This window comes from Cetorhinus maximus, chromosome 18 (assembly GCF_964194155.1).
Source record: "Cetorhinus maximus chromosome 18, sCetMax3.hap1.1, whole genome shotgun sequence".
In the NCBI taxonomy this organism is placed as follows: Eukaryota; Metazoa; Chordata; class Chondrichthyes; order Lamniformes; family Cetorhinidae; genus Cetorhinus; species Cetorhinus maximus.
Window position 1 is genome coordinate 43758766 of NC_135896.1, and position 22125 is coordinate 43780890.

Consider the following 22125-nt stretch of genomic DNA (forward strand, 5'->3'; position numbering starts at 1 on the left):
CCCATGCCCACGCAGAAGATGCAACACCTGCCCCTTCACTTCCTCTCTCCTCACCGTCCAAGGGCCCAAACACTCCTTTCAAGTGAAGCAGCATTTCACTTGCATTTCCCCTAACTTAGTCTACTGCATTCGTTGCTCCCAATGCGGTCTCCTCTACATTGGAGAGACCAAACGCAAACTGGGCGACCGCTTTGCAGAACACCTGCGGTCTGTCCGCAAGAAAGACCCAAACCTCCCTGTCGCTTGCCATTTTAACACTCCACCCTGTTCTCTTGCCCACATGTCTGTCCTTGGCTTGCTGCATTGTTCCAGTGAAGCCCAACGCAAACTGGAGGAACAGCACCTCATCTTCCGACTAGGCACTTTACAGCCTTCCGGGCTGAATATTGAATTCAACAACTTTAGATCTTAAACTCCCCCTCCCCCCATCCCCACCCTGTTTCTTCCCCCTCCCTTTTTTTTTTCAATAATTTATATAGATTCTTCTTTTCCCACCTATTTCCATTATTTTTAAATCTACAACTAATACTTTGTTAGTCTTTCCACCCCACCCCCACTAGAGCTGTACCTTGAGTATCCTGCCATCCATTCTTAATTAGCACTTTTCTTAGATAATATCACCACCTTCAACACCTCTTTGATCCTTTTGTCTGTGACATCTTTTGATTACCTGCTCCTATCACTGCTTGCTTATCCCCACAACCACCCCACCCTCAACTTCTCTCTCCCCCCACCCCCCACCTTAGACCAGCTTATATTTCACCTCTCTCCTAACTATACTTCAGTTCTGCCGAAGGGTCATGAGGACTCGAAACGTCAACTGTTTTCTTCTCCACCGATGCTGCCAGGCCTGCTGAGTTTTTCCAGGTAATTCTGTTTTTGTTTTGTTCTTTCAATACTGTCTGACTTCTAGTTGAATGTGCATACAGACAGAAAATCTGGCCTCTTGTTCTTGCAGTCATCTTAGGAATTGTTGATCCCTTTTATAGCCAGTTCTCAATAAGGCTGATTGATCGCACAGTACATCTTGTACAATCAAATAGAATTGGATAGATTCCCACAGAAGCAGTAAATCACACAATTATTACAAGTCAAGCTTCCACGGCAACTCTATGCACTCTATAGTACTCAGCATACCACCAGTATTTGTAAATAGTTGATTTGTTACCTGTTGTTAGAGGGGCATGAAATAGCTGAAGCTACAGATGTAGGAGCTGGCCTGAGTACCAATTATTTGAAAAACAGGATTTTTTTAATGTATGTTTCCCGGGATATGGATGTCACTGGCAAGGCCAGCATTTATTGCCCCTCCCTGATTACCCTTGAGAAGATGATGGTGAGAAGCCTTCTTGAACCACTGCAGTCCGTTGTAGGTAGTTCTGTCAGTAAGAAACATTGCTAATGTACATTTAAACAATACACGAGTTAGTCAAATCTTTAGAAATGTCTAAAAAATTTACCAGAATTAATTGAAGAGGAAACTCAATGGATACACTCAAGTTACTTGGATGAAATGAACTAAAAATTATCTAATTGTCCAGTGGAATTCCACTCGTTCTACTCAGAAATGATGAAGAGGACACTGCCAGTTAGCTTTTTTAAAATCGACACTGAGCTATTTTGTCAGCTGAATAGTGTAGGGAAGATATATAGCAAACAATAGTCCAGATCTTGCGATCCCAGACCCCATCCCCACCCCAGCTCCTTAGTCCCACTGTCGGAGAAGTGCCGGGTTGTAGGGCTGGGGAGCTACAATTAAAAATAGATTAAAGAAAAGAACTCAAATAATTATAAAGATTTATCTGCCATTGAGCTGAAGGCAGACCTCAAGGGGAATGTCTCTAGCTCACGATGTCAAAGGAGATGTAACTTTGCTGGAATTGCATCTCACCACGAGTTTTCCCTACTTACCTTGCCAGTGGATCCACACTGCAGTTGGGAGACCAAGTTCCCGCTGCAGCCTATGCAAAAGGTAAAAATGTGCTTTTAAATGCAGTCAGTGGTGTACATCTCTTCTTCACTGCTTTCTGTAAGCTCTGGGCCTCTATTTCTCCAGCCTCCAGTTTTGTTTTCCCTCTTTTTCTGAATGCACTGAGACATTGGGTGGTGCAGCATCATTTGCAACGAATCAATTTTAATTTGTCTAGACAGTAATTGCTTTCAGTTTTGCAATGGGTGTGTCACATCCAAGCTCAATCTTGCCCCATCCAGCATTCATTCGCATGTTCATTTGTTAGATGAAGCCACTGGACAGCAGTCAGAAACAGGAACCCTGTTTTTCCACCTCCCTTGCAAACAAAGCAACCTTGTTTTTGCAGCAAGCTGCAGTAGGAACTCAGCCTGTCTGACAAGCCGTTGGAATGTTGTTTGTCATATTAACTACTTCACATAAGATTCTAGATTATGTGTAATAAAGACTCGCTGTGATCATATCACATCTATATAAAGGAATCCTAATAAAACACGATGAAAAATTCCATCAAGTAGAATTTGAACATGTGATTAGAGAAGTTCCATAAAATACTATTCACTCTTTAACACTTGCTACAAAGAAAAAAGGTTTGCTTTTGGACAAATTCTAATTTTGTTTCACTGACCCAAACAGTTTTATATGTTTACAGCTCATGTGCTACAATGCCATGATCACGAAAAAAACAATAATTAAGCATTCAAGCATCAGGTTTTCTAGTTTGTTTCTCAGACTGGCCCAGTGGATATGTTTGCTGAAAGGGAAGAACTGTAGAACACTGGGCTCTATCTATCCACTATAATAATAAATCCTGCTTTTGTATGTCTGGACAGTGAATTTTATGGTTTAAAAAAAAATGGCAAAGAAAACCTCACCCTCATCTCTCAGAATTATTTCTGTGGGCTGACTTTTCGCTGCTGTATCCATGGGCAGAATTTTACGTCCTGTGGGCGGGTGCGCGCCCGAACCCGATCGGGAGTAAAATATTGCATGATGACATCGGGCGAGCACCCCAACGTCATTGTGCACTTGCACAATATTTCGGTTGGTGGGTGTGCGCAAGAGTCGGCAGCATGCCCGCCGACAATTGAGAGGCCTATAAAGGCCATTAAACTACCAATTGATTTGTATTTTTCGCTGCCCGTCCAACCCTACGGTTGGCGGGTAGGCGAATAGACCAGGTGGCCTTTGCATTTTTTAGGAAACCTCATCCACGGGCAGGATGAGGTTTCCAACAGTAATTAAAAGAATATAAACAATTTGAACATTATTTTTGATATGTCCCTTTTCATGTGACTTTTCATGTGGGACATGTTTCCCTTATTTTTAAAATCTTAATTCTTCATTGTAAAATCCTTCAGCTCCCTGAGGCAGCTCCGTACCCGCACCCACACGCATGCGCAGACTTTAGCGCTCGCACTCCCCCCGCCCCCACCCCCACCCCCACCCCAGCAGCGCTGAGGTTCTCAGCGTATGTTTCACGCTGGCTTACCATTGATTGGCCGGCCAGTGTGAAGTCGTGGTTGGGCCCGACTGCTGGCAGCGGTCCATTTCGCAGCCGTTCCCAGGCCCGCACACCCGACAAAGGGAAAATCTTGCCCCAAATCACATTCCCCGCAATCTTTGCTGCTATGTAGGTAAACCACATAAGTTATTCGTAGCCTGATATATCCATGTGATGCTGAGAGTTAAATTGCATGTGAACATCCAATGACAGCAAAATTTTCTGCTATTGATTCACGACCGGCTTAAATATACAAATTATGACCCTACTCTAGTTGTAGGACTCCATTGGCAATTTTCATGGGCACAACAGCGCTGTGTACACAATTTACAAAGTAGATTAATATCCTGCCAGTTGTGGAGAAGGAACGCTTGGAACATGCTTGAACAATGCTTGGAACCTTTGGCCAGCCACATTTTAATAGAGAGGGACAGAAACACAGGAAGAAAAGATGGCCATTCAGCCCCTCAAGCTCCATCATTCAGTTTGATTGTGGTTGATACATGTTTCAACAACATTTACCTTCCTTGGTCCCATACCCTTTAATACTCTTTAGACAATCCATTCATTCACCTTTGAAATTTTCAATTGACCTAGCCATGACAACTCTTTGGAGAAATAGAGTTCCAGATTTCCAATTCTCTTCAGGTGAAGAAGCGTTTCCTGACATCACCTTTGAGTGGTCAAGCTCCAATCTTAAGGTTACACCCTGTGATCTGGATTTTCCTTTGAGAGGAAATAGTTTCTCTCTTTCTACCCTTTAATCTTTTAATCATTTGAAACACCTCAATTAGATCACCTCTTATTCATTTATACTCAAGAGAATACAAGATTAGTCTATGCAACCTGCCCTCATAAATTAACATTTTTAGCCCTGGCATCATTCTGGTGAATCTGCACCATGCCTGCTGCCCCCGCCCCCACCACCCCCTTCCCCACAACTTATGCTTCCTTCCTGAAATGCGGTGTCCAGAACAGAACATGGTACTCCAGATGTGCTCCAACCAGATCATCATAACGACTAAAGCATACCTTCCACCTTTTCATATTCAAACCCTCTTGATATGAATGCAAACATTCCAGTACCCTTTTAATAATCCTTGTACCTTGCACGAATTTTTAGTGATTTCTGTACTTGGATCCCTAATTACTTCTGCCTCCCCACTGTTCCTCACTTCTCACCATTTAGAAGATAATACGGAAATCATGAGATTGGACATGGAGGGGGGGGAAGAGATATTTCCAATCACCCAACATTACTTCAATGGAAGCTGCATGAAATTTAGGATGTCCTAAAAATGCTTTACAGCTAATGAAGTAATTTTTCAAGTGTAGCTATTAGTGTAATGTAGGAATGCAGCAGTTAATTTTGACAAAACAAGGCCCCACAGACAGCAATGTGATAATAACCAGATGATCTCTTTCTCTTTAGTGATGTTAGTTGAGAAGTAAATGTTGGCCAGGACACCTGGGGAAACGTGTCTACAAACATTGTCATGGGATTATTTACATCCACCTGAGAGGGCAAACAGGCCCTCAGTTTAACATCTCATCCAAAAAACAGCATCTCTGAGGGCAGAATCTTCTGCCTGTCGGGCGAGCTGGTTGGGAGTGGGCGCGGGCGGGTGCGGAGCTGATTGCCGCCCGCGATTGGCTGCGCGCCGCCATTTTAGGTGGGTGGACCAATTAAGGCCTGCCCAGCGTGACAGGCGCCCGGTACCACTTAGTGCTACCTGTGTGGGCGGGGGGTGGAGGGAGAGTCGGGGCCTGCGCGTGAAAGAGCGCAGAAATCTCCCTGAGGCAGCTCTGTGCCTCAGGGAGATTAAGTTCAATTTTAATGATTGAAAAAAAGGAAAGATTAAAATTATTCAGACATGTCCCCTCATGTGACAGTGTCACATGAGCTGAGACATGTTTATGAATTGTCAAAAAAATCTTTTATTTATTTAATAAAACCTGAACTAATAAGAAAAATACGAAGGCCGCCTGGGCTCTTCGCCTGCCCATCAACCTTAAGGTTGGACGGGCAGCCCTGTCAATTAGTTTAATTGGTGTATTAGTGGCCTTAACAGGCCTTTGACAGTTTGGCAGGTGCGCAGCTGACTCCGGTGTATGCCCGCCGAATGGAAGATCGGAATGAGGCGTGGTGACATCGGGATGCACACCCGATGTCACCACGTGTCATTTTACATGTTGGCGTGCGGGGTCCGCCCCCACACGCTGAAGAGAAAATTCTGCCCTGAGAGTGTCATACTCCCTCAGTGTCAGCCTGTATTAACTACTCAAGCCTCTGGAGTTGGGCATGAACTTAAAACCCTCTGACTCAGAGGCAAGAATGCTACCACTGAGCCAAGGACGACACCAAAATTGGTGGTGCACCTGCACTGCACCTCCTTGCTTTCTGGCATGAGACATTTTGAACTCTGTTATCTGTTGCTGGCAAGCAGAAGCTGCAGCAGGGCTCCCAACTACAACTTGATAATTGTGCAAGGTGGGAAATCAGTCAGCTCTCATGCTGACCTGCTCAGCACGTCAGCTCTGGGAAGGGTGAGATGTAGTCATGGTGGGTTGGAGCTGTGGTTGGGGGATGATGTGTCAGGAGGCAGCAGTGGCAAGCTCCTCCTGGCTCAACCAAATAAAAGTTAAAAATTCCCTCAGTGGTTTTGTGGGCATCTCCCTGCAGCCCCTTCAAGACTGCTCGTTAGGTTGCTCACTTTCTGGTAAAAGTAGGCAGTGTGTACGTGGTGCGTACTATACCTACTTGTATCTTAAAGTTAGAAATGAGGTCCAACAATTAGCATGGGACCCTAATTTGCACATTTAAGCAGCTTATTGGCCTGTTTTAGATTCACTACCTAGCCTACCTGAAAGTTGCCTCAGGTGGACTTCGGATGGATGTGTGCCACTACATCATAATTGATGGCTGCTCATTTTTCAGAGAGCCAGAAATCATCCCCCCCCTGTATTTGGGGTGCATCAAAACCAACCCCAATCGTACCTTCACTTGCTGCTTACTACGGGACTCTGCATCTGCATCTAGTTGCCTAATGACTCTCTCAGCTCACATAAAAGCTGATATTTTTAGAACTCCATTTCACGCACCCTCTTTTTTTTACCCTGTTTCTTTTCTGCTGAAGTTTTGTAAGTAAAAGTCTGTTTCCTGGTGATTAACACACAAAAATGGACTTCTTTGTGATTGTTTTGAACCAAACTTATCATAATGAGTAAATAAAAGTTCCACTAGTTCACTCATTAATAAGAAATTCAAAAATGATGAAGTAACTCTTAAATTTAAAAAGCTACGGTAAACACTGCAACCAAACCTGTTCCTCTTTAAGATGTTTTTAATGCATGGGATCCGAGCATTACTGACAAGGCTAGCATTTGTTGCCCATCCCTTATTGCCCTTGAGAATGTGGTGGGGAACTTTCTTTTTCAACTGCTGCCGTATACGCTGTAGGTGTAGGTCAGGATGGTGTGTGCCTTGTGGGTGGTGGTGTTCCCATGTATCTGCTGCCCTTATCCTTCAATGTGTAGAGGTCACGGGTTTGAAAGGTGCTTTTATAGGAGGCTTGGTGAGTTGCTGCACCGCATCTTGTATATAGCACACACTGCTGCTACTGTGTGTCAGTGGTTGAAGAAGTGAATGTTTAAAGTGGTGGATGGGGTGTCAACCAAGTGATCTGCTTTGTCCTGGATGGTGTCAAGCTTCTTGATTGTTGTTGGAGCTGCACTCATCCAGGCAAGTGGAGAGTATTCCATCATACTCCTGACTTGTGCCTTGTAGATAGTAGACAAGCTTTGGGGAGTCAGGAGATGAGTTATCCGCTGCAGTAATTAACTGGATTAGATTTGCCTTGCTTTTTGAGGACAGGATATACCTGGGCAAGGTTCCACATTATTGGGCAGATGCCAGTGTTGTACATGGAAAGCTTTGCCAGGGGTGTGGTTCGTTCTGGAACAAAAGTCTTCAGTACTATGGGAAGGATTTTGTCATGGCCCATTGCCTTTGCATTATACAGTGCCTTCAGCTGTTTCTGGGTATCATATGAAGCAAATTAAATTGGCTCAAGACTGACATCTGTGATGCAGTGACCTCAGGAAGAGGCCACGATGGATTATGCACTCGGCACTTCTGGCTGAAGGTAGTTGCAAATGCTTCTGCCTTGTCTTTTGCACTGATGTGCTGGACTCCCCCATTATTGAGGCAGGGTGACCAACTGTCCCAGATTTTCTGGGACTCTCCCGTAATTTGACTTTTTGTCCCGGATCAGGCCTTCCCAGGCTGCGTTTTGTCCTGGATTTCTTCTGTCTGTGCTGGCTTTGTGTCTGCGTGCGTGTTGGGGCTGTCCAGTGGGTGACAGTAGGGTACGAGCAGTCAGTAGCATCAGACTTGGGGTAGGTCCCACAGCTGTGGCGGTAGTATCATGCACCCCTTCTAACCCCCTCTGCTTCCTGTCTGCTCCCACGTTCTTGAACCCCCCAACCTGTACACCCTCTCCTCCCAAGGTCTCAGCTGTACCCCCAATACCACTCCTAAGGTCTCGGCAGGTGTGCCCATGGTGAAATATCCATTATTTTACTTGCTCAGAGTCAATCACCCTGCACTAAGAATAGGGATGTTTGTGGAACTTCTCCTTTGGTTAGCTGTTTAATTGTCCATCATAATACATGACTGAATGTGGCAGGACTGCAGAACTTTGATTTGATTTGTTGGTTGTGAAATTGCTTTGCTCTATCACATGCTGTTTAGCATGCATGTAGGCCTGTGTTGCAGTTTCACTAGGTTGCACCTCATTTTTAAGTATACCTGGTGCAGTGCCTGGCAAGCTCTCATGCACTGCACATTGAACCAGGCTTGGAGGTAATGGTAGAGTGAGGAAAATGCCAGGCCACGTCCATTGTACTTTGAACTTCCTTTGTCCATTCAAAATGGACTTTGTGTAGTGTAACTTTGGAAAATTGCATCTGGAATTCATTAAAATATTTTGCGTATCGAACTTTAATGGGACTATGTCACAAAGGGCAGGGCTCTGCTCTTCTACCCACCCTGGATGTGCCCGAAACTCAATCTCAATCCATTTCTTGGGTTGGCTGTCAGTTGCTATGCATGTTGAGCTCCCAATTTGATTCCCGCTACCCACCAGTTGAAGAGTACAAAATCCCAGCAGGCATGCTGTTGCTGCATCAGATGTGGTGGCAAGGAACCCCAAAGAGGCAGATTGTCTTGAAAATTTGATCAACTGTCCTTCTGAAGACATTGACCAAGACCAAGACATCAGCAAGTAAGAGAGGCTGACTGGAGGAAGATTATATCACTGCAAGCCATTTTCCACAAAATTGCAGAGGCAGGAGGGTTTTAATTCTTTTGAGTATCTCTCTTCTAGCTGAATAATTAACATACTCTCAAATTTAAGAGTCATTTGAATTTTGACTAGAATTGTATTTGCAATGGCAGTAACCCAAAAGATTACGTGGTATTTGTATGCAAATTTTATGTCAAATCTTTTATTTCTCTTATTTAGGATCGCAATGCCTGGTTAGGTCACTATGATGAGCCTTTGACTGGTTTCTCCTGGCGTGGAGGATCAGAGCGAGAAACAACTGGGATTCAGATATGGAGTGAAGTGTTTCTGGTGGACAAACCTAACGGAGAGAAGGTGAGAACAGAGAAACAAGATAAAGAATTACATAGAACTTACAGTACAGAAGCAGGTCATTTGTCTCGGGTTATCTGTGCAGCCCTTTGTGCTCCACACGAACCTCCTTCCCACCTCTTTACAGGATTAGGTAGCATGACAACTTCAGATCATGTGGTAATTCTCAAATTGCCTTGGGGTGTGTTGGTCACTGATAAAATAATGCTTCACTTCTTCTTTGGAAGTTTCATTTGTGAATTGAATAGAGCCATAGAACAGAACTTTACATATCTTTTTTTCCCCTCCTTGGTGTGAAGAAGCCTGGTTCAAGAGCAGCTTGTTTATAGATTTGAAAATTCAACTTTATCAAGGCTATGAGCTATGAGTGGTAAAAGTCAGAAATAAGAGAAAAACAGAAAATGCTCAAAATGGTCAGCTAATCATGATCTGTAAAAGGCAGATTCATGTTTCGGGTGGGACAGAAGAGTTCTAATTTGGAGTCTTGCCTAAACATCAGCCATTGTTTTCATACACTGACCATCCAGCTGTACATTTCCAGCATTTGCTGATTTTATTTCAACTTAAAATGTTAAGAGCAATCAGTGTACAGAAGAGTAATCAGAATTCGTAATCGCCTTGTTATTTTTGGTGTTTTTACAATTATTGGGTTGCAAAGTATATTTAATGAATCCTTTATGTAAGTAGAGATATAGGGAAGAATTTTTGGGTTGGCGAGCAGGGGCGGGACCCGCTCACCGATGTGTAAAATGACGTGCGGTGGCGTTGGGAGGGCACCGCACGTCATTTAGATTTCCAGTTCGGCAGGCCCGCAGCCGACTCGGATGCGCCCCCGCCGAACTGTAAAAGGCCTATTAAGGCCAATTAAAGAGTCATTAAAACAATTAACAAGGCTGCCCGTCCAACCTTAAGGTTGGCGGGCAGGTGAAGAGCCCAGGCGGCCTTCGCATTTTTCATGGAACCTCATCCACGGGCGGGATGAGGTTTCATTAATTAAATAAAACTTTTTATCAAAATTCATGAACATGTCCCAGCTCATGTGACATTGTCACATGAGGAGACATGTGTTAAAATATTTCCTTTTCTTTATTTAGATTTTTAAACCTTAAACTAATCTCTCTGAGGCACCTCTGTGCCTCAGGGAGATTTCTGCATGTGCAAAAGAGCACAGGCCCCGACTCAGGGAATCAACCCCCTCCGCCCACCCGCACAGGGAGTGCTCAGTGCTTCTGGGGGCATGTCACGCTGGGCAGACCTTAATTGGCCCACCCACATAAAATGGCGGCACGGCCCCGACCGGGGACACCGATGATGTTCGCCCCCGCACAACCCCCCTGACTGGGTGGGGGGGGGAAATTTCTGCCCATAATGAAATGATTGAGTCACAATTAACATTTTCTTTGAAATGCACTATTTTAAGTTTTCAGTTTTCTTTTTCTAATCAGAGGGACTAAGTTAATCATCTTTGCAATTGTGCTCATACATCTGTAGAGTTTATCTTTTTTTGCAGTGTTAGGTACACAATAATGGTAATATTGTCATTTACCTGCCTTTCAAAGGTCATGGACAGTTCTGTCTCATTTGTAGGTTGCAGTGCTGCTGATGGACACCCAAGGGACATTTGACAGTCAATCAACTCTTAGAGATTCTGCTACAGTATTTGCACTTAGCACCATGATAAGTTCAATGCAGGTAGGAGAATCGGGTTCTGCAATTTGGTATTCTGACCTTTTGAATAGTTTCAAAAGTGGAGAAATTAAAGGGAAAACTGTAGTGTGCTGGCATGAATGCCGACACAACTGTGTGAGCACCTTGCAGCATCATTCTTCTATTCATTGGATTCATTATCATATTCTGTGAAATAATTATGCATTCCTTGAATTAAATTAACTTTCTGCACATTTTCATGTGGTATACTAAAACTTAAATAAGCAGCTCGAAGAAAATGACTTTAGTCCTCCTCAGAACAGAGGGGGCCAAGTCCTTCCAATCATATAAAAAATCAGAGGTAAAAATAATAAAAAGCAAGATAATTGTGTTGATTACCTAACACATTGGTGATAGAAAATGCATGGCCTTAAAATTATGTTTTAGATCCAACACCATATGAAGTCAGTTCCTGCCATTACCTGCATAGTGGACTGCAAAAGATATGGTACAGCAACTGGAGGGGCCAGAGTGACAAAAATGCTTGGCTCTGCAACAAATGCATTTTCCTCACAGTATACAAAGTGAATGCATAATTGAATTTAGAAGATTATTGCCAGTGCTTCAACGATTTCCAGCTTACTTCCCTTCATATCCTCAGATGCATTTGATCTGGTCCTGGTGATTTACCAGTTTGAAGTACAGCTAACCTTTCTAATACCTCCCTTTTTCAATTTTTAGTGCATCCAATTTATCAGCTAGCTCCTCTTTCGCTACGACTTTGACAGCATCTCCTTCCTTGAAAAAGTCTCAAAGTTGTCAGTTAGTACTTCTGCCATGCCCTCTGCCTCCATGTGTAAATCCCATTTTTGATCCCCAATCAGCTCCACTCCTCCTTTTACAATTTATATGCCTATAGAATATGTTGGAATTCCCTTTTGTTTTAGTTGCCAGTGTCTTCTCATACTGTTTCTTTGCTCCTCTTATTAGTTTTTCACTTCCCCTCTGAACTTTCTATGTTTCTCACTTGTATTATCCACCTAACACCTGTCAAACACATCCTTTTTCTGCTTTATCTTACTCTCTATCTTTTTCGTCATTCAGGTAAGTAAAGTAAACTCTAACTTTGCTTGTCCCACCATTCCTCCTTGTGGGAAAAAAGCCTGACTGCACCAAATTATCTCTGTTTTAAAGGCAACCCTTTGATCAGTTACAGTTTTGCCTACCAATCTTTGATTCCATTTTATCTGGGCCAGATCCTTCTCACCCCATCGAAAATCACCCACCCACCTATTTTTGCTCAGGTTTGCCTCTTGTCCTTTCCATTGCTAACTTAAACCTTATCATACAATGTTCACTGTCCCCTCAGTGTTCCCTACCGACACTTGATCCACTTTCCCAACCTCATTACCTGGAACCAAATCCAGCAATGCTGCCTTCCACATTGGACTGGAAACATACTGATGTAGAAAATTCTCCTGAACACACTTTGGGCAGGATTTTCCCTTCGGCGAGCGAGGGGGTGGGGCCCGCTCGCCGACGCGTAAAATGACACGCGGTGACATCGGGCGGAACTCCCGACATCACTGCGTCCCGTTTAAATTTTCTGGGGTGCAGAAAAATCTGCTGTGCACCCACCAACCTGTCAATGGTCAATTGAGGCCATCGACAGAGTCATTTAACTAATTAATGGACCTGCCCATCCAACCTTAAGGCTGGCGGGCAGGCCAGGAGCCCTGGCGGGAATTAGAAAAAGCATGAAACCTCATCCACGGGCAGGATGAGGTTTCATGTGGCTTTTAAAAGATTTTATTAAAGTTAAAAAAAATTATGGACATGTCCCAACTCGTGTCACATGAGGGGACTAGTCAGGAATTTTTTTTCTATTTTTAATATTGACAGTATTTAATAAGAACAGCTGATCTCCCTGAGGCAGCACTTAGCCTCAGGGAGATGGGTGCGCTCTTCCGTGCGCATACGTGAAAGAGCGCACTCTCGGGTTTAGGGAATCATAGCACTTCCGTGCGAATGTCGCGCTGGGCGGGCCAAATCCTGATTGGGGTCGCTGATCGAAGGCGCGAATTCAACTTCGCCCCCGACAGGGGGAAAATCCTGCCCTTTAGATACTCTTCTTTCTCTCTGCCCTTTAACTATTATGATCCCATCCATATTAGGTTAATTAAAACCTCCCCTGTAGTTTTTGCACCTTTCTGTAATTCCCTTGCACCTTTTTTCACCGATATCTTTCCCACTAGTCAGTGGCCAATAGAATGCACCCAGTAGTTGAATGATGCCTCTATTGTTCCTTTACTGTACCCAAATAGATTATGTCCTTGACCCCTCTAAGACATCCCCTGTCTCCAGCACTGTAACATTCTCCATAATCAATACTGCCATCCCTCCTCCTTTCTTTCCCCCTGTAACTTTCCTGAATGCTCAGTATTCAGGAATATTTTGTGCGCAGTTTTTGAGCCAGGTCTCTGTTATTGCCACATCATCATATTCCCGTGTGGCCATTAGCACCTACAACTGACCAACTCTATTTACCATGCTTTGTGTGTTTATGTACATGTGCTGTCAATCTGATTTGGATCTTATTACATTCCCTCTTACTCAGATCACATCCTTATTATTTCATACCCCCCTGCTATCTGTCTCTCCCAATCCTTTTGCAGTTAGTTCAGCCTATAATTATTCAAATTAACCCCGGCTCAAAAATATTGAAAAATCATTAAATCTAATTTGTATTGGCAAAACTAAATAAACTTTCATCTACCAGCAGTAGGCTATGTAGTAATTATAAAGTGCACAAGCAGTTTAAGTGTCATTGAAATATGTTTATACATATCCAAGTAGTGCAATTACTATTCCACAGACAAGGGATTCAGCACCTTTATGCTTCTGAAAACCCACTTCTTGTCCATAGACCCCTATAACGCAACACAAATATATTATCTGTATAAACACTGGTTATGCAATAAAAATACTATTATTAGTTATGTAATTAAACTAGTATTAATCCTTTTTGTTTCATCTATTAAATGTGAAACTTGTTGTTGGTGCTGTATAACAGTTCTGCCAGACATAGAGATATCTTCAACAAGCACACATTCACATCACAGTCGGTGTTCATCTTGGCTCGAAAACTTTGTTTCTTTGAATTTCATTGCTGAAAATTCAACTTCTCCTCAGTAGGCGGTACCAGATGGGACTAACACTCTCAGTGCTGCAGAAGAAGGAGTGAAGTATTTACCGGAGCATTCACACTCAAAGCTCTGACTGTCTCCGATATCCAGGTGCCTCACTGACTCCGATACCCGGAGCCCTCACCGTCTCCGATACCCGGGGGCCTCACCGTCTCCGATACCCAGAGCCCTCACTGTCTCCGATACCCGGAGCCCTCACCGTCTCCGAAACCCGGAGCCCTCACCGTCTCCGAAACCTGGGGGCCTCACCGTCTCCGAAACCCGGGGGGCCTCGCCGTCTCCGATACCCGGGGGGCCTCACCGTCTCCGATACCCGGGGGGCCTCACCGTCTCCGATACCCGGGGGGCCTCACCGTCTCCGATACCCGGGGGGCCTCACCGTCTCCGATACCCGGGGGGGCCTCACCGTCTCCGATACCTGGGGGCCTCACCGTCTCAGATACCCGGAGCCCTCACCGTCTCCGAAACCCAGAGCCCTCACCGTCTCCGATACCCGGGGGCCTCACTGTCTCCGATACCCGGGGGCCTCACCGTCTCCGATACCCGGGGGCCTCACTGTCTCCGCTACCCGGAGCCCTCACCGTCTCCGATACCCGGAGCCCTCATTGGGCAGGATCTTACTAACATTGGATTTAAACAGGGGTCAGGACCATATGTGGGTTCTGACTCTGATGGTGTCTGAGTGCTGGCCAGCCCACATGATCTTCCTGGAAGCAGCCAAATTAATGGCTGCCTCCAAGAGCCCTGTCCCATTAGAGACAAAAGGTGAGCTATGCAGGTTGGCAGGCCAATCAGAGTGCCCAAGGCAGTGAAGGAAGTCGAGGGCCCCAGAAGATGGCGGTACTGTCAGAAGACTTCAAAAAATGGTTAAAAAATAAGTGCGGCCTCAGTTGCCAAGCCATCTGTTTGGAGGGGGAACCTCATCGATGGGATGGCCTGCAGCTGTGGCCCACTGGCAGCCATGGCTATGGATGGATGGGTAGCTGGGATGCTGCCTCCAGGCCCCTGCCAGGCTTTGGCCACAGCAGGGGCCCTGTCCACTGTTGAGGAGATCCCAGAAGTGTCACCAATTTGCCCTCCAGGTAGCCGCTTAAATGCCACTGTCGCTTGGCGGGGGCGGGGGGGTGCACGTTAGATGGCTGACCCAACGTGCAACTTTCAAAAGTTAACCCCCTCCCACTCCAGAGCCAACTTCATGCAGTTGATGGGATTCTGCCCACTATCTCCAATGCCCGGAGCTTTCCCTCTTTGGAAACATCTATCCCTGCGTAGCTCAAACAGAACCATCTGCCTGTGACATCCAGAAATAAGGTGGATGGGCTGGAAAAGAACATGGTGAGAGAATGGTAATAAATCAAACACATAATGCAGTTACATGATAACATTATTGGATCTAAACAATGAAGAATGCATTAAAATTATTGTTGGCATTTTTGTTTTAATGTTGAACCTTGTATATTGAGTTGCTGGCTCATATAAGAGGTGAAAGGCTGGGTGGGTTATATCACTGGTACGATGGTGGTAAGAGTTGAGTTGATCAGGGAATTAGATTGGATGATGTTGGGAGAAGGTGCTGGCAAATCCTTTGAAATCTTCTCATGGACCCTTAGGGAGCTGCAGAACCGGTGACTGGTAATATTTATTACCAGTTACTTTGATAAGGTGTGGAGATAGGAAGTAATGTAAACTAAAATAATTTTTTTTTATATCCAATTAATTGCAGGTTAAATTAACTCACATTAATGTATTTTTGTTCCATAGAATGTGCTTCATGGAATTGTTACAGAATATAATTGTTTCCTGAAGAGGGAATATTTACTAAATTAACAAAAGCATACAGTTCCTAATTCCTGACACTCAGTCTGTCATTAGCACTTGACTTTTTTTAAAGCATACCTCCACACACACTTTTCTTTTCCCCTTTGGGGAATAGTGGGGAGGTGGTGGAAGGATTCCAGCCTGATTTATCAGTCTGTCAAACAGTGTCATGATGCTCCTTCTGTGACCACCAAGTCCTGGCGTGGGACTTGAACCTGGAACTCCTGGCCCAGAGGCAGGGATATTACCATTGCACCACAGGGCATCCTATAGACTTGACTAACTCACTGGCACATTCTTATGTATAATTATCTCTGGCATAGTGTTTTCCTTCAATGGGACAATCTGTGGTGCTGAATATCCTTTCATACTGACAATATCTGATGCACAGTATCCATTCGCAGTAACAATTACTGATGTATGCACTATCCCCTCACAGTGACAGTTTCTGATGTTCAGTATTTCTCAGTATCTATCCTTGATATACACTGACAATTATGACTATCCTGGTATACATTCTTCATTCACACTGCCAATTTCTAATCTTTGGTATCTCATGACACTTGTACTTAGTATTCTCTTGTTTAGACAATCTCTGTAATAAAATATTTCCAAACTATGACAATTTCTGGCATCTTACTGAAGTTTTTATTCCCATTCTTTTTTCTAACCTCTATCTTTCTGCACACTGCTTTTTAAAAATTCGTTCTTGGGATGTGGATGTCGCTGGCAAAGCCAACATCTTATTGCCCATCCCTTATTGCCCTTGAGAAGGTGGTGCTTGAATCACTGCAGTTTATGTTGGATACCTACACCCCCAGTACTGTTGGGGAGGGAGTTCCAGGATTTTGACCCAGTGTCAGCAAAGGAACAATGATCTAGTTCCAAGACAGGATGGTGTGTGATAGATAGGGGAACTTGGTGTTCCTATGCGTCTGCTGCCCTTGTTCTTCTAGATGAAAGAAGTCATAGGTTTGGAAGGTGCTGCCAAAGGAGACTTGGCGAGTGGCTGCAATGCTTGTTGTAGATGGTACTCATTGCTGGCACTCTGCACCACTGGTGGAGAAAATGAATGTTTAAGGTAGTAGAGGGAATGAATGTTTAAGGTGGCAGATGGGGTGCCAATCAAGCAGGCTGCTTTGTCTTGGATGATGTTGAACTTCTTGAGTGTTCCCCAGGATGTTGACGGCAGGAGATTCATCAATAGTAATGCCATTGAGTGTTAAGGGAATATTGTTAGATTCTGTCTTGTTGGAGATGGTCATTGTGTAGCATTGTGTCATGAATGTTACTTGCCATTTACCAGCCCAAGCCTGAATGTTATTCAGGTCATGCTGCATGCCAGGATGAACTGCTTCAGTATCTGAGGAATCGCAAACTGTATTGAACACTGTGCGATCATCAGTAAACTTCCCTACTTCTGATCTTATGATCAAGGGAAGGTCATCGATGAAGCAGCTGAATGAAGATGATTGGGCCTCAGGCACTACCAGAGGGATTCCTGCAGCGATGTCCTGGGGCTGGGATAATTGACCTCCGGCAACCATGATCATCCTCCTTTGTGTTAGGTATGACTTCAACCTGCAGAAATTTCCCCTGCTCCCCCCACCTCCACCCCCAACAATTCCCATTGATTCAATTTTACTAGGGCTCCTTGATGCCTTGAAGGCAAAATGCTGCCTTAATGTCAGGGGCAGTCACTCCCACTGCTTCAGCTGTGAAAGTCAATGCACTGGTAACTAACCTTGCCTGAATATCAATGGAAGAGCAATAGACCCCTGTTTAATTTCAGGGCCATTCTCATTAAAGTCAGATAACTAGAATTCACATAGTGTTGACATGCTTAAGCTAACAGCCAATCACTGATTATTTAATTGAGTCTCAGTGATACTTGAAAAATGGTGATAAAATCATTATAAAGTTCCTTGTTATCTCATCTTAATAAAGCAATTACCGTGTCTTACTTTTCAGAAATGTAACAGCTCTTATTTCACTTTGTCCAGGTATATAATTTGTCACAAAATATTCAAGAGGATGATCTACAGCATCTACAGGTATCTGGACAACTAATAAAGTCTATACAATGTAGCATCACCTCTGTGAGGATAATTTGTTCACTTCAGTGTCACTGTTTAATCTTCTTCAGCTCTTCACTGAATATGGGCGACTAGCTATGGAAGAAACGTTTCAGAAACCATTTCAGGTGAGAAATAGTAAATATTTAAACATTGCAAAGTTCCAGAAGACCAGTTTGCCGAATTAAATATTAATATCACCATTTACTATTGGCCTTTTAAAAAAAAATATTTTCAGCACATCTCACTTCCTCCAGTGCTGGGCAGCTAGCCTGGAAGTCTGCTGTGGGGATTTTCCTTACATTAATTTTGAACCAACACACTACCGTATGTGCAATAATGGTGCAGGATGATTTGCTCTCTCCTGTGTCTCATACCTTCAGGAAGGACATGGCCTCTGCTTTGGACATGGCTGTATTGAGAATCATATCCTTCTACATTCTAAAAGATTTTACTATGTAAATAGTTAGAAATATATTGATTTTAAAATAGGGGCATGAAATGGATTAAATATTGCTGAAACAACATGTATGTGTCAGTTTGTTTGTCGTCTCTTTGTTCATGATGGGTGCATGTGACTATAAATTATGAACTGATTTAAATCAGTTGTAGGATTGAACTTATCTAACATTATAGTTGCTTTTTAGACTTCTGAAAATATTTTAAATTTAGAGGAGAATATATTCTATCATAGTATCCCAGTGTAACAACTCTCATACTAAAGGTTCTTTTTTTTTAATATGCAGTCACTTATATTTCTAGTCCGTGACTGGAGCTTTCCATATGAATTCAACTACGGTCTTGATGGAGGCATCAAATTTCTGGAGAAACGTCTTAAGGTTTGTGGGATCTGGTCAGTTATAATCTAGTCAATTCTAAATAACTTGAAGGAAATTGTAGCAATGTTTTTCCTGAGCAAAAATAGGGTTGGACCAATGCAGCCAATACCAGATGTAGTCATAGTGGCCAGGATTTTGTCATCAGCATGGCATTCCCAATGTCATAACTGGAACTGTGCACCACTTCCACTTTCTTTTTGTCATTTCCTACATGGTTATAATTAGTATTCATGGAATGCAAACGTATTACAATATGAACCTGCCACTGGCTGGTGTTATGCCGCAAAGACGCCACTGACTTTATCCTTACGTCTCAACCCGCCAACGAGAAATTGAAATTTTGTTTACCACCTAATTATATCAACCCCCTTGCCACATTTTCCACTCTTGTTGTCTCCATAAAATCCCCCCCACAGTTGTCTCTGTCTTTGAACTCCAGTGCATAGCCATCTCATCACTCGAAAGTAAGAGTACCCTAGTTCCTTACAGGGTAACTATCACTGAAAAGTTCATTGCACTGGCCTTTTGCCTTATCTAGTTTTGTAGCTGAGATGATGGGCAGTGGGCTGCTCTTGGGCTTAAGAGGTAAATTAGAGCATCTCCGATTGATCCAGCTGTCTGATCTTTCTCTACCTGTCTTTCTCTCTTTCTTTCTCTTCCTTTCTGTAAAAAGAGTGGGAATAACATTTGTCCAAGAGTGTTCATGCACAAATGTAATTATTTTCTAAGTAGATGTTGATGAGATGGAATCCACCACAGTTTTCTCTCTCAGAAGGTGGCAAAGTGACCAAAATCTCAACCAGACTGCAGCAGCGTTTACTGCAACAGACGACTAATGTATTTCACAGAGATCTTTAGTGCTAAAATCCTTCTGAGTGCCAGGCAAGAAAGAATGACGTTACATGATGAGCTGACAAGAAGCTTGGACATTAAGTAATGCACACCAAACCCAAAAGCATCTGCAAAATGCTGTTTAAACTAACCCAACAACTAATTAACTGATATAAGTAGCACTATGTAAACCAGTGCAGTCTGCAATTTCACGGAAATACAAGAACATCATGCAGACAGCAGAAATCATGATTTGACAGTGAAAATCTGTCAGTTATTGTCACAAGAATAAAGGTAATAGAAATAATCTGTACACAATGGCAGGGTGACCCACTAATAATCAGAGATTGATGCAGGCTTGGGAGACCATTGGCTTGGCCATAAATGCAGTTTAGATACCCACAGAAGTGGGGAGGATATCGGGAAGAAGGTGTCAACTTGTAGTGAATTGTCAAGGTGAGAAATGAACATGACCATGAAAATGTAGCTGCCGTATATATAGCTAATCATTGATGCTGATCGATCTGCATTAGAGTTACCTATTCAGTTTGCCTGAACAACACGCTAAACTGATACAGTAATCTTACAAGGGGGTGATCCTGAAAACTATTGGATGGGGCAGTATACTACGCAGGTGGCCTAGAAGTTGAGGGAAAATAACTTGTTTCTACAATCGGTTTCTACATTTGTCTTTTTTTTGTTTCTACAATTGAAATCACACACCCTATCTGTGCCTTTGTGTTTTCTGTAGGAATGAAGTGATGACTGCATTCTGCTTTTTCACTCCTTGAAACAGGAACAAGCCCAGAGGCAAACATTCTGGAGGATTTCAGAGATTTGGAGAAAGTAGTACAGGTTACGGAAGGGACAGAGTTGGGAGCTAAAGCAAGGTCGGAGGCAGCTCAGTGAGGACCTAGTATAACCAATGTCTCTATTGAGTTGCTTCATGATTCAGATCTCATAGGGCTAGTGATAAAACAGAATAATCGGGGCAGGCTCGACAGGCTGAATGACCCACTCCTCTTCCTATATGTACCTGTCAGTCACCTCCTTGCAGAGATGAATGCAGATATTAGGTACACAGTTGGGTGATGTCTTGCAGCTCATTAGATTGCCATGCAACAAAAGTTTGCCTGAGGAAGGCCTGAGGCACAAGGCAATGAGTGCATTTGCAGTTATAAATGTTTTCACTTATGCTACAAAATGCACCCAGAAAAAAATATTGAAGACTGTCATTACTCGAAGGTGTAGCTGGACATTACAATATGCTTCCTCGACTCAAACATTTGGTAGGCAAGTTACTATATGGGAAGCTATTCAGTAAAATCCTCCTGCTCGCGGGGGTTATGTCCCTGTGAATTCTCGCAAAGGGCAGAATCGTGAACAGTGAATGTATTTATAATGGGAGTGAATTAAATAGGTTCCAGCTATCCCAAAATTTGGTTGTTAATTGGGTTTTTGCTCTCTCACTGAGAGACTTTCGTGTACTGAAGGTACCAGCTGACCCTTTCGCTGTTACACACGGTTCTCTCTCTGATTCAGTTTCCCCCTCCCCTTCCTCATTATTTATTTTCTTGTTTGTTTACTGAAAACCGAAAGCAAAAAGCATGGTCTGAGCCCCGAGCCGATTCCTTTCACTCCTCCATTACAGGGAGAGAGATGAGAAAGCGGGGTTTAAAGGATCAGGCCTCTATCTCTCCCCCTCTCTCTCTCTATCCAAGGTATTGAAAACCTGATATTACTGTCTAATATGGAGAGAGTCTGTAATCCTCTCTCTCTCTCTCTCTATCTCTCACATACTCCCTCTCCTGTTTGGACGAGGCGAGAAGCTGCCACCACAACAGGGACCCTCGTTGGTTTCCAGGCCCGAGAAAGAGCTGAGAGCAACCAAAAGAGACAGACTAACAATTGAGAGAAACATACACTGTTTCTATCTAACCTTCTCTCGCTTATACAAACATCTCTATGGGAAGAATATTCCCCATGTCGGGTGGGCCAGTTGGGCACGGGCGGGTATGGAGCCGATCGCCGCCTGCGTGGGTGCCATTTTACGTGGGTGGACCAATTAAGGCCCGTCCAGCGTGATGCACGGCCGGTAGCACTCAGCTACTTGGCTGGGGAAGGAGGGAGAGTTGGGGACAGCACGGACCTGCCTCAGGGCGATTAAGTTCATATTGAAATCTTTAAATAAAGAAAAATAAAAATTATTTAGACGTCCCCTGTTGTGACAGTGTCACATGAGTTGGGACATGTTTATGAATTGTTCAAAAAATATTTATAGATTTTATTAAACTGTCAGGCAATCTCATCCCGCCCGTGGATGAGGTTTACTGAAAAACGCAAAGGCTGCTTGGGCTCTTCTCCTGCCCGCCAACCTTAAGGTTGGATGGGCAGCCCTGTTAATTATCTAAATTGGTACCCTAATGGCCTTAACAGGCCTTTGACAGTTCGGTGGGCACGCAGCCACCTCCAGCATCTGCCCGCCGAACGAAAGATCTGAATGATGCGCGGTGACGTTGGAATGCACGCCTCATGTTACCGCGCATCATTTTACGCATCGGCGTGCCGGGCCCGCCCCT

The 22125-nt window shown here is 43.8% G+C and overlaps 1 protein-coding gene across 4 annotated transcripts in view; it reads left to right on the forward strand.

The window, feature by feature from the left end:
- Positions 1 to 22125, forward strand: part of atl1 (atlastin GTPase 1) — an 85988-nt gene that overhangs the window by 46161 nt on the left and 17702 nt on the right. For all 4 annotated transcript variants that reach the window (XR_013579473.1, XR_013579474.1, XM_078562547.1 and 1 more), the window contains exons 3-7: positions 8999 to 9133; positions 10718 to 10822; positions 17805 to 17855; positions 17948 to 18004; positions 18623 to 18715. Coding sequence is in view for 2 of the 4 variants with exons in the window: in XM_078562547.1 (XP_078418673.1) it covers positions 8999 to 9133; positions 10718 to 10822; positions 17805 to 17855; positions 17948 to 18004; positions 18623 to 18715 (441 nt within the window). In the remaining 2 variants the exon portion in view is untranslated. The remainder of the gene's footprint in view (positions 1 to 8998; positions 9134 to 10717; positions 10823 to 17804; positions 17856 to 17947; positions 18005 to 18622; positions 18716 to 22125) is intronic.